General features: G+C 34.0%; 1 protein-coding gene across 3 annotated transcripts in view; it reads right to left on the reverse strand.

The window, feature by feature from the left end:
• ZC3H13 (zinc finger CCCH-type containing 13) overlaps positions 1-13,625 on the reverse strand; it is a 91,339-nt gene that overhangs the window by 58,384 nt on the left and 19,330 nt on the right. For all 3 annotated transcript variants that reach the window (XM_082675494.1, XM_082675492.1, XM_082675493.1), the window contains exon 5: positions 5,491-5,599. In XM_082675494.1, the coding sequence (XP_082531620.1) occupies positions 5,491-5,599 (109 nt within the window). The remainder of the gene's footprint in view (positions 1-5,490; positions 5,600-13,625) is intronic.

Below are 13,625 nucleotides of genomic sequence, written 5' to 3' on the forward strand. Positions count from 1 at the left end.
AGAGAGGTATTTGCAATACATATATCTGATGAAGATCTCATATTCAGAATATATAAAGAATATTCAATTAAAAAAAACAGTAACACAATAAAACAGTAGGCAAAAGTCGAGAGTAGAATTTATAAAACAGGTTGTACAATGGCCAAAAATGTGAAAAAGTTCTCAATTTCATTACTCATTAGGGAAATGCACACTAAATCCACAAAACGATACTACCACACACCTCCAGAATGGCTAAGATGAGAAAGGCAAAAAACAACAGAGAAAGGAGAATCATTTTTGACTTGACATTATCCACTAAAGATGAACATATGAAAACTCCATGGCCCAGCAATCCTACTCCCAAGCATAAACTCAAGGGAAATGGGTACATGTTTACCAAAGATCTGATTAGGAATAGTAATAGCAACTTATTCATAACAGCCCCAAACTAGAAATTACTCAAATGTTTATCCACAGAATGAATAAATTATGGTACATTCAGTGAAATACTATATACCAGTAAGAATTAATGAACTATAACCATACGCAATAATCTCACAGACATACTGTAAGCAAAAGAAGCTAAGCAGGGACTTCCCTGGTGGTGCAGTGGTTAAGAATCCACTTGGCAATGCAGGGGACACGGGTTCGAGCCCTGGTCCGGGAAGATCCCACATGCAGCAGAGCAACTACGCCCGTGCGCCACAACTACTGAGCCTGTGCTCTAGAGCCCACGAGCCACAACTGCTGAAGCCCACGCGCCTGGAGCCTGTGCTCCGCAACAAGAGAAACCACCGCGATGAGAAGCCTGCGCGCCGCAAAGTAGTCCCCGCTCGCCGCAACTAGAGAAAGCCCGCGCACTGCAACAGAGATCCAACGCAGCCAAAAATTAAATAAATAAATTTATTAAAAAATAAAAAGAAGCTAAGCACAAAAAGAGTACATGCTATAGGTTCTATTTATATAGAGCTCAAAAACAGACAAAATTAATCCATGGTGGCAGAAAATCAGGACAGCAGTTATCTTTGGGAGATGGGGGCTGGGAGGCAGTAACTGGAAAGGGAGTACAAGGGGGCTTATGGGATACTAATAATTTTCTATTTATTTATGGGTGCTGGTTATACAAGGCTGTTCTGTTCATGAAAATTCAGTAAGTTGTACACATGAATCATGCACTCTTCTGAACATATTATTATACTTCAGTAAAAAAAATTTTTGTGAAGCGTATTCTGCCTTTAAGTGAAGAATGATTTAGGAGACAAGGCTAATCTCAAGGCATGAGGTTAGAAGGTTATTTAATAAAATATATTTATAGGCAACAAATATCTTAAGAACTAGAATATTAGTAGTAATTTAGAGAAACAGATGGTTCTGAAAGACATTCAGTAGATAGAAATGTTCAGAATTCCATAAATGTCTGGGTTGAGGGGAAAAAGTAGTATCAACAATGTCTCTCAGAAAAGGGAACTCTCTTGCACTGCTGGTGGGAATATAAATTGATACAGCCACTATGGAGAACAGTATGGAGCTTCCTTAAAAAACTAAAAATAGAATTACCATATGATCCAGCTACTGGGCATATACCCAGAGAAAACCATAATTCAAAAAGACACATGCACCCCAGTGTTCACTGCAGCACTATTTACAATAGCCAGGTCATGGAAGCAAACTAAATGACCATCATCAGATGAATGGATAAACGAGACAGATGAATGGATAAACCATAATTCAAAAAGACACATGCACCCCAGTGTTCACTGCAGCACTATTTACAATAGCCAGGTCATGGAAGCAACCTAAATGCCCATCGATAGATGAATGGATAAACATATATACAATGGAATATTACTCAGCCATAAAAAGGAATGAAATTGGGTCATTTGTAGGGATGTGGATGGACCTAGAGACTGTCATACAGAGTGAAGTAAGTCAGAAAGAGAAAAACAAATATTAAAAAAATATATTAACGCTTATATGTGGGATCTAGAAAAATGGTACAGATGAACCGGTTTGCAAGAAGAAATAGAGACACAGATGTAGAGACAAACGTATGGACACCAAGGGGGGAAAGTGGGGATGGGATGAATTGGGAGACTGGGATTGACATATACACACTAATATGTATAAAGTAGATAATTAAAAAAAAAAACAACGAAACAATGACTCTCAGGCTTTTGGGAAACCAGTAAGAAAGTGGTGCCCTTAAGATATGGGACTCAGATGGAGGTATCCAGTTGGTAGATGCCTCAATTAAGAGCTCCAGATATTGGAGTCATTAATACATAGATGTTAATGATGCCCTGGGGGCATGATTTCATCTGGAGAGAAAAATGGAAAATGAGAAAAAAAGAAGTCTTGGTAAAGGGGAAACAACTAAAAATTTTAGAAGCTGCTTCTAGAGACAAGTGGTTCTCAAAGAGTAGTCTGAGGACTCCTAAGGATTCCCAAGACAATTTCTAGAGTTCCAGAAGATCAAAATTATTTCTATAATACTACATTATTTGCCTGGTTTACTCACTCTCTCTTGAGTATATAGTGGAGTTTTCCAGAAGTCACATGATATGTGATATCAGTAACAGATTGAATGCAGAAGCAGATATGAAAATCTAGAGGTCTTTCATTAAGCCAGTTAAGAGTTCACTTTAAGAAGTTAAAAAGATTTTCAGGGAGTTTCCTGGTGGTCTTGTGGTTAGGATTCGGCACGTTCCTGCTGTGGCCCAGGTTTAATCCCTGGTTGGGGAACTGATCCCACAAGCCTAGCGGTGTAGCCAAAAAAAAACCCCAAAATGTGCAAAAACATGTAAAACATTGCCACCTCCTCCAATTTCTATTTTTGCTTTGCAAAGCACAGCTATTTTCCATAAAAGTATTTGTTAGGTTTACTGCTGTCATTGTTAAATAAATTAATAAATATTTTAAAATGTTCTCAGAACCAACTTCTAATATGGAGACTACTGAAACAGATAATCCACAAAACAAAAGTTCTTTGGGGTCTATAAAAAGAGTGAAAAGTGTCCTGAGACCTAAAAGTTTGACAATTACTCATACAGATCGACTTCTTCTGAGTCTAGCTAAAATTGCTATTCACTTTAGACTGAAAATGCAGAAGGTAAATATATTAAATGAGCTCAGTCTAACTCCATGCTTCAATATTCCTTAAAACAGAAAAACCACAGAGATACACAACAATCAGAACCTCAAGAGAAAGAGTAAGAAACAGCAATGTATTCTGTATGTAAAACTACTATAAGAGACATTTACTTACCTTTTAAAAGAATTTCACATATAAAAGCCTCTTGTAGTAAAATCACTTTCGTTTTTTAAAGATGATAGTCTGAGCGAAGCCTTGGGAATCAACATTTAAGGGATAGACAGCATACAAGGAGCCTCTATGTAAGACCAAAGGGCTTCAACAGGAGAACAGAAAACCTGACAAATGATAGATGGAAGCCAAGGGGAAAGTGTTTCAAGAAGACAGAGCCTCTGGGATGTGTCACATGCTGCAGAAAGGTTATAGAAGAAGGAGACAAGTATGTCTCCTTTTATTCAGCAAAGAGGAGGTTATTGTGACCTTAAAGAACAGTTTTAGTGAAGACAAGCGTCAGAAGACTGAATAAATATGATGGGAAAAAGTAGAATTTGGTTGTAAAGTGGGAATAAGCAGGGTGATGGCTCTAAATAATATGGGGAAAAGAGAAAATGTGCCAAGATGGATGTTAAAGCTGTAAAAGACAAGGCAAAATAAATGAACAAGACTGCAGAGGTGGGAGGAAATCAGGGGAATATAACTTTATGCAGCAGGAGGGAGGCCCCTTGTAAAGAAAAAGAGGGAAGTGAAAAAGTTTAGATGTGAATGAAAGACTAGTTTATAGGTGTGGTGGCAGGAAGTTGAAAAGAGTCTGTGGATAAAGAAGACTTCCCTGGTGGCGCAGTGGTTGAGAGTCCGCCTGCCAATGCAGGGGACACGGGTTCGTGCCCCGGTCTGGGAAGATCCCACATGCCCGCGGAGCGGCTGGGCCCGTGAGCCGTGGCCGCTGAGCCTGCGCGTCCGGAGCCTGTGCTCCACAACGGGAGAGACCACAACAGTGAGAGGCGGGGCTGGAAGGTTTGAGATTTAAGGAGAGGGTTTGAAAGAGCTACTATAAAGAAAAGGAGCAAACTAACTTAGGCTTTTCTGAACCTTTGAAATGTTCAACAATTAGCATGCATTATTGTAATGGGAATAGAAGTTTCTATTTTGAAAAATAAGCAGCCAATATATTTTGGAATGTATTTTATACAAAAATAATTAAGATGAAAAAAAAATGTTGAGTGTGTTAAGAGTTAATCCCTTAGAATTTAGGAAAAGTTAGCCATTCATCCTTGAACAGTTAAGGCTTGTAATATTTTATTTACTGCTATTTTGTAGGAGGTATTAGATTTATTTATGAAGTCCCATGAAGTAATCATAGAGAAGTTTCCTACTTGTTCTTAGAAGCAACGTTTTAACAGACAATACTGTATAAAGATGGAATGGATTTCCTTAAAAAGTACTGATGTTCAAATTACTGGACAGCCATTTAAGGTACTTTTCAAGTATTAGTAAGTTTTCAGAGATAGTTCTTAAATATAGTAGTAAACATTTTAGGCTTGCAGGCTCTTGGCTGTCATGGTACTCAATTCATCTATTGTAGCTCAAAAGCAGCCACAGAAAATATGTAACCAACAGACATGGCTGTTCTCCAATAAAACTTTATTGCAAAAACTGGTGGCAGGCCCACAGCTATAATTTTCTAGCCCCTGGTTTAAGTTTTCAGCTATCTGATGAGGAAGCTGCTTACATCCTTAAACTCTTTAGTTTTGTCATCTATAAGCAGAGTAACAAAGCTACTGATTTAATGAGGTAATTATATGTTATATTAAAATGCCCAGTACACCCAACACATTCAACAAATGTGAGTTCCCCTTCTCTGTATTTGGTAGTGTGAGGCTACAGTGCTCACATACCAGATCACAGAAGTAGAGAAGAGAGAACATTCATGGTGTGGAAAGTAAATGCTTACTTGTTAAAGACAATGACTCAAAAATAATTTTGCTAATTTCTTACGAACAAATTCCAGGTCTCAATTATCATCTGATTTCAATTTCTTGAAAGATGAAATCCAACAATGTTTTAGAAATAATTTTCCTATGTCTTTAAGAAGAATCTCACTTTTAATATTTTATGCAAAACAATAAACATAAATTTAGATTCTTTTAAATCTTGGTACTGAGGAACTTAAAAATTTACAAATGTAATAAAATTCCAAAGGACTGTGATGCTGTACAGTAAGTTCTAGGGAGAATAGCTTTCTTTGCTTTTGTTCTGCTACTATATGCCATTTTCTGCCTTATAGCTCAGTAAGATAGACACAAGTCAATTAGACAATTCTGAAACTATAGCTGGAAAGTGTTTTGAAGCCCACAGGAAGTCTACAAAGTGAATAATCAATAAATTGACTATATAAACAAAGATTTTTTGAAACTCACCATCTCTATTAGTTTCCCATTCTACATTTTCTTCTTCACTTTCTGGAGTTCTCTCCTTAGTGATTTTTATGTCTTCCTTTTCCCTATGTCTCCCTCTTGAAGATTCTTTCTAAAAAGTACATACATACACATGGGTTATTATATTTATAAAAACTACATGAGGTAGTTACTATAATACAGAATATTTCTAACTTCATCTTTGTTTTATTAGAGAATCAGTCTTGCAAATAATCACGCATCCAGTAAGTAGAGGAAGTAACACGTTCTAGAGTATCACGATGAAAAGACTGTACTATTATCTGTTTTACTAAAGAACGGCAACTTGGTAAATGTTTGAAGTAACTAAGATTTTAAAAGATACAACGAAAATTGAATAATAAGCATTTGGTAGTATACTACATACTCAGTTTCTACGTGAAAATTACAGGGGTAAAGTTTAAAACGGATAAAGTACAACTGGAGGAATTGTAAGTGACTATTTTAAAATGACTTAAAAAGGTTACACCGTTCACAGTAGATTCTCAAATATAATTGCTGATCTAAGACTTGTCATATACTAACGTAAAAGCATTTACCTACAGCTAAAGATAAATCCAAACTCATCTAATAATTTTATAAATGCTTTAAAAGGGGAGATTTTCCCTATTTTGATGAAACCAAAATGGTAACTAAAATAGTTAGAAAAGTTACCTTTACATTTCAGCTAAAAACCAAAAAGTTTTACATTTTATTCCAGGTATAACAGTAGCCTATAGACAAAGCAGGACAACAGTGATTCAGCTCGTAAAATTTAATTAAATATCCTGTTACATAAGATGAAGACTCTAAACCACATTTTACTAGGTGGTAAGAAAATAACCAGTGTCATGGAATTGTTATCTTCCCCCCACCATGTCTAACTTTTATTAACACTAAATCCTGACTATGAAAGACACTAACACACAAGGACATTAAGTGCTGAGAGTTCTTTCTGGGCATTACCAGACATAAAATTTGGCTGCTTAAAACACAAATTAATTTCTCTTTGTCTTCTTTTTAAAGAACTCTAGCATATAACTGCTCCTAAATTTTACTTATTTAGGTATGAAGTCATGTTGTAAGTATTACTGCTAAACGACATATATAGTTGCTGGTACGACAACAGAGGCTGACAAATATCATTAAAAGATTATATAATTGTATCAGCCATGACAAAACGGTAAAAGGTCAAAAAAAGAGAAAGAAAAAAGAAATGCACTCCTATTTGTACATAAGACAAAGGAGAAAAAGGAACACAATCTATTTTTATTCTTAAAACCCATTTTGTGGAGTATCTATGAAGAGCTATTCTATATCCCAGGTAACTTTTGAATGTTCTGTAGATTACACCCACTATAAATATACATTAGTATGTGCTATATCAAAAAATTTTCATAGAAAGTTATCTTCAAATTACTGAATAATATATTCTGGGTTTTTCTGTCTATAAGGTATCAGACTACATTTGTCTATATGTAGTTGTAATACCAACTACAAATGTAGTTGAAAAGGGTTTCAGAGCAGTAATTCTGGTACTGGAAAACAAAATAATCTGCAAGTTTGTAACAGAATATTTTTAACAGATTTAGAAACAGATATAATAATCTCAATAAATTTCATTAATAATTTATGTATTTCATAATATTTACCCTACATATTGAAATTATATAATTTTTGTATTACCTATTGTTTTCCAATATGACTCTAATACTGCCCCCAGAGATCACATATAACTTCTATTATTAAGTACTAGAGATTGAATGCAGGCTTCAATATGTGGTGGAATTTCAAGTTAGGAGATATGTTTTTTCCTAATACTTTGTCACTATCCCACCTCAAATCATAATAGAGGAAATTATTTTGATAACACCTAAGGCTTAGATCATTTTTTAAAATGTTGTATTTCCTCATTTTTCCACTTCAGTAGTGTATAACTTGTTTAGGCATGTTATTCCTTGTAAAATAAAATTATTTCCCTCTTTCTCTGATCATATTCAAATATAAAGGGTCTGGTATTACTTGTCCCATGTAGTAGAGCATGGTCTGCTCTTTCACCTTCCTGTAATTTCTTGAATAGAATGGACTATCATCTTACTGCTCTTATATGCAAACATATTAATTAGAGGTACAACCATATGATCATTATGTATTCTAAATTAATCATTCTGGAACATGTACATGTTCAAGTACTTGTTAAAGAACCACAATATTTTAGCCAGTACCCATGGGATATTTTATGAATTCAGAATTATTTGGATTTCAAAATATATTAAGTAACAATGCCAGTAGGGTCTGGAGCAGCAACCTATAATCAAATATACTGATATTTTTGCAGCAAAACATATGAATTCACCAACTGGGTAAAGACTGTATAATAAGCTTCATATCAATTAAAATCAGGTTTTGCTGCCAAATAAGTCTATGCCTAACTTAGGAAAAATGTTTGGTTTTAAATGTCTCTTACATTTCAGCAATGCAATAAATAATTGTGAACTTTACTTTCACTTTATTTCTACTTTATATTACATTCACATTTATTTCTTAAACATTATATGTATGGACAGATTATATTTATTATAAATTTTATTTTTAGATAGTAAGGAGGCATTACCAAGAATACGATCTAAAAAGAAGTGTTGAAGCAAAAAGAATTGAAAACCAATATTAACTGGATTAGCAACCATAATAATAAAATGTTAGGGGTCTTTGAAGTAATATAATTCAATTTCCTACCCCATGCTGAAATGTTTTTCCTAAATATTGTACAGTTATAGAAGTCCTCTAATAGAATAATTTCACAGAAAAAAAGATTTACTCCCAAGGTCTCCACTGATAGCTCTCCAATGTTGCATTCTTTGCTCCCATTTTCAGAAAGTTCTAAATATTAGAAAATTATTTCTTATACTGATCACAACTCTTTTATACCTCTTCAGAATTTCTATTGATTGGAACTAGTTCTGACCTCTAGAATCGTGCAAAACAAATCTAATAATTCTTCCACGATAGCTATTTAAATATTTCAACACTGTCACTAAATCTCTTCAATATCTTCTTATATCAGGCCAAAGATACTCTACACACTGATCATACATAAATATTTCACAATTTTCATACCCCTCACTGCTCTGTCATCTTCTCTGGGCACACTAATTTGCCAATGTTGCTTCAATAAAATGTGATAACTAAAATTAACCTAGTCCTGCCAGAGCAGCATAGAGCATATAGCTTCCACCTCTCCTAGTATAGAACTGAAATTATTCTTGCATTAATGAACTTGTTTTGCGGGGGGTGGGGAGTTTGGGGTAGAATTTAAATAAGAAACTATAATCTTATAAGCTATATAAATTTAAATTACAATCTCACATAAAATGAAGTCTAGAAATAGGGTAAACTTCAGGGCTGGGTGATGTAGTAACACAGTGAAATCACTGGAGACCAAATTTTCTTGTTGTTTTTTTCCTTTCTTACAGCTCTGCTATTCCTACTGTTGACTTCACATTAAGGCATATTTCTTTTACCACGATGACAAGCAATCTAGGTTCACCCAGTGTGTGCCTCTCTCCAATCACAAAATAAGAATTTTTTCTTTCAGTCTGAGTAGGCCAACTTCAGTCACATGGCCACATCTGAATCAATAACTGATGGCAAGATAGTAGCCACAGGCTAAATGAATTAGGCCTGGTTCCTGAATCAACAGAATTAGCAAGGAGAATGGGATTATTATGACTAGACTAGACTAATGAGTGTCTAGCAGTGAATCTGGGGTCAACTCCCCAAACCAAAATGCAGCTTCAAAATGAAAACAACTGAATGGATTCTGGGGAGTTCAAAGTAACATACTATACCTTTGGTACTACACTTCACCTCCTCAGAGTACAATGCCACACTTCTGACAACTGCAATAGGCCATTAAAAAAAGACACTTTCCGACCTAGTAAACGTTTTCTCTGTTCACCTTTACTGTTGCATTTTGGACCTTCCTTCTAAGGTCATTTTCCATCATCCTGATGTATATCCTTTTAGACATTCTCTGAGTAATGAAGGTCTCCTGGTAGTCAACACTCTCAATTTTACCAGAAAGCTTCTTTATTATTTCCTCATTCTTGAAAAGCAGTTTTGCTGGGCTCATAACTATGGGTTCATACATTCACTTCAGCTTTGAAAATATCATTCCACTGTATTTTGGCTTCCATTATTGTTACTGATGGTATCAGTCTATCATTCCTTTGTAGAAAGATCTGACTTTTATCTCTGGGTTTTCCAATATTCTCTCTATGCCTCTCATGTTTTGCAGTTATGATATAATATCTACTTGATATGTATTGTGCTTTCTGCAGGCTTATATCTCATCAATAATGGAAAATTCTCAGCCACTATTTCTTTCAATATTGCCTTTCCCATTTTCTATTTTTTTCCTGGGATTCCAATTAGATGTACATTAGGTTTTCTAAGTTTTTCCTCCACATTTGTGAACCTCTTCAATGTTTTCTATAACGTTTTTATGTGCTGCATTCTGGATAAACTCTTCAACTCCATCTTCCAAGTCACCAGTTCTCTCTTCACAGATGGGCCCAAGGCTTAGTGTCTGACTAGCTCTAATACCTGTAAAAGTCTTAAAGTCACTACCGGCTTTCACACTTGCTGCTCAATCCTTGGTTTCAATTCTGTCTTTGTTTTGCTGCTGTTTACATTCTTGAGAAAGCACGTCAAACCCTTCTCTCAGCAGCTCGAGTTAAAGTTAATGTTAATCCAAAGTTTTCTTCTGTCATTTACTATCACATATTATATCAAAGCTATTAACAATTCAAAAAGCTATTATTAATTTTTAAAAGATTATGGTTCTCACCTTAATGTTTTCAAAACTTTTCAACTGGACACTTCTGATTAAGGCTAAAAACTTTTAAATAATGAACAATGCTTATTGTGGCTTTTTGGTCTGAATATTAGCCCAACAACTGAGCTCAGTATATAGCTTTTAGGACAGATATAACTGACATTTTGAAATTTTAAAATGATTCACAGATGTGCAATTTCAGATCCTTTCAACACTACAGAAACACAGACGGTAAAGAAACTTAGATCTACACTAAGGAAACTGTAGTTTATTTTGTTTATACTATACTGAAGAAAAATCCCCTAATAGGGTTATCAGAGATTTTCTTTTATGAGGTGGTCACAAAAATTATACTAGCTCATCTCAGAATAAGCAGAGTCACAAAAAAACAAATAAGATTATAAACTTCAAAAAACAGTCAACAGATAACAAAAATCAGGTCATCTCCAAGCACCATATTTTAAAAATTACAATGAAGAGAGAACAATTATTAATATTTCTGTATCTACGTACCGATTTATACAGCAATGAAGAGCACAGCTACAGGAGATGGGGAGTGAACTAGACAGAAGCATACTACTAACAAGATACTTTAAAAGACATTCTCAAACCAAGATAGATCAAGTAGACAAAGATATGAAAACTACAGGAGATCAAAACAACAGATGTTTCAGATATACTTTAGAACCTGAAAGCCAAAAAATAGAAAATATACCTTCTTTTTAAGCATATACAGAAAATTCAGAAAAACGGACCATATCTTAGGCCACAAAGAAAATCTTATCAAATCTGAGAAAAAGAAATACAAAATGCAATAATATAGAAGTTATTTTTTAAAAAATCAAAAGAATACACATATAAAACAAACAAAAGGCTCTTCAATCTGAAAAATTTTAAACATGCCATTAAGCAATTATTGGACCACAGGTGAAATACAAACCTAAAGATGAGAATTCCTTAAAAATAATGACAATGAAAGCATGATATATGAGATCCATGGAATTCAGCTAAAGCAGTTATCAGAAAAATGCTTATAGCATTAAATATGTGTGTGTATATGAAAATAAATAAATAAATATTCCACCAATTCAAAAAAGAAAAGGAATACAATAAACCAAGGAGGGAATTAATAAAGAGAAATAAATGTGTTGAAAAGAGAAAGAACTAATATATAAATCCAAAAGCTGATGCAAATAAACCACTGACTAAGCTAATGAAGAAAGAAGGGAAAACGCACAAGTATTCAAAATCCTATATGACAATGTGAAAGTAGCCATTAGAACAGAGAAAACAGAAAAACGTGATTTCTTTGCACAACTCTATGCAAACTAGTTTAAAAACCTAGACAAAGTACATAATATTCTAGAAAAAAAATTAACAAAACTGACTTAAAGTTAAAAGTCTACTAATTTCCACTGGAAAAATAAATTACTTACAGAACTTCTTCATAAAATAGTACCAGACTCAGGTGGTTTCACATGGGAATTCTACCAAACCTTTCAAGAGCAGAAAATCCTGATACCACTTAAGATATTCCAGAGCAAAGAATTAGGAATATTTTGTTATTATAAGGTACTTGGACTACCTGTGAAGTGCTATAGTATTATTTGAAAGTAGACTTGAATTAATCGTAAATGTAATTGCAAACTCTAGGGCAACCACTAAAAAAGTAAAAATAACAAGTATAATTGATATGTTAAGAAAGGAGAGAACATGTAATAGTATAAAATGCTCAATTCAAACCATAAAAGGCACAAAAACAGTGGAAGACAAAAAATAGGAACAAAGAACAATGGTATAACAAATAGAAAACAGTAACAATTACAGTAGATATTAATACAACTGTATCAATAATTACTTTAAACATCAATAGACTAAACACACCAATTAAAACACAGATTGTCAGAGTGGATCAAAAAACAAGACCCAGCTAGCTATACGTTGTCTATGAGAAACCAACTATAAAAATAAAGACACATATAAATTAAAAGGAAGGGGACGGAGAAAGATATACTATGCTAAAGAGAGTGGGAGTAGATATGTTAATTTCAGACAGGCAGACTTCAGAATAAGGAAAGTTAGCAAGGACAAAAGGGCATTACATGATAAAGGGGACAATTCTTCAAAAAGACATAACAATCCTTAGCATATATGCACCTAACAACAGTGTCAAAATATATGAAGTAAAAACTGATATTACTGCAAGGAGATATACCTGATCCACTAATACATTTGGAGACTTTAACACCCCTCTATCAGAAATGTACAGATCCAGCAGGGAGAAAATTAGCAAGAACACAGTTGAAATCAAAAGCACCTTCAATCTCCTGGATATAACTCACATCGACAGACTACTTCATCTGATGACAGTAGAAAACACATTCTTCTCAAGCTCACACGGAACATTCTGGACCATTTTATGGACCATAAAACACACTTTTAAAAGAACAAAAATCATATAATGTCTAATCTCAGATCACAATGGAATTAAACTGGAAATTAATAATGGAAAGATAGCTGGATAATCCCAAAATATATGAAGATTAATCAACACACTTCTACTTAACACATGGGTCAAAGAAGAAATCTCAAGAGAAATTTTAAAATATTTCAAACTAAATGAAAATAAAATACAATTTATGAAAATTTGTGGGATGCAGTGAAAGCAGTGTTTAGAGAAAATTTTACAGTACTGAATCCATATAGTAGAAATGAAGAAAGCTCTAAAATCAATAATCTAAGTTTCCACCTTAGAAAACTTGAAAAAGAAGAGCAACTGAAATCTAAAGTAAGCTGAAGAAAAATAACAAAAATTAGAGCAGAAATCAATGAAACTGAAAACAGGAAATCAACAGAGAAAAACCAACAAAACCAAAAGCCAGTTCTTTGAAAAGATCAAGCTTCTACGCAGGTTAACTAAGAAAAAAAGAGAGAAAACAAAAATTACCAATATCAGAAACAAAAGAAGAGACATCACTACAGATTCCAAGGACATTTAAAGGATAATAAAGGAATACTATGAATAATGCTATGCCCACAAATTTGATAACCTAGATGAAATGGACTAGTTACTTGAGAGACACAATCTGCCAAAACTCACACATCAAGAATAGACAATCTGAACAGACTTATATCTACTAAAGAAATTGAATCGATAATTAATAACCTTTCAAAACATAAAGCACCAGGTCCACATGGGTTCATGTAAGAATTCTATCAAACATTTAAGAAACAACTTATACCAATTCTCTATAGTCTTTTCCAGAAGACAGAAGCAGAGGGA

This window comes from Grampus griseus, assembly GCF_964374135.1.
Source record: "Grampus griseus genome assembly, chromosome: 18".
Taxonomy (NCBI): Eukaryota; Metazoa; Chordata; class Mammalia; order Artiodactyla; family Delphinidae; genus Grampus; species Grampus griseus.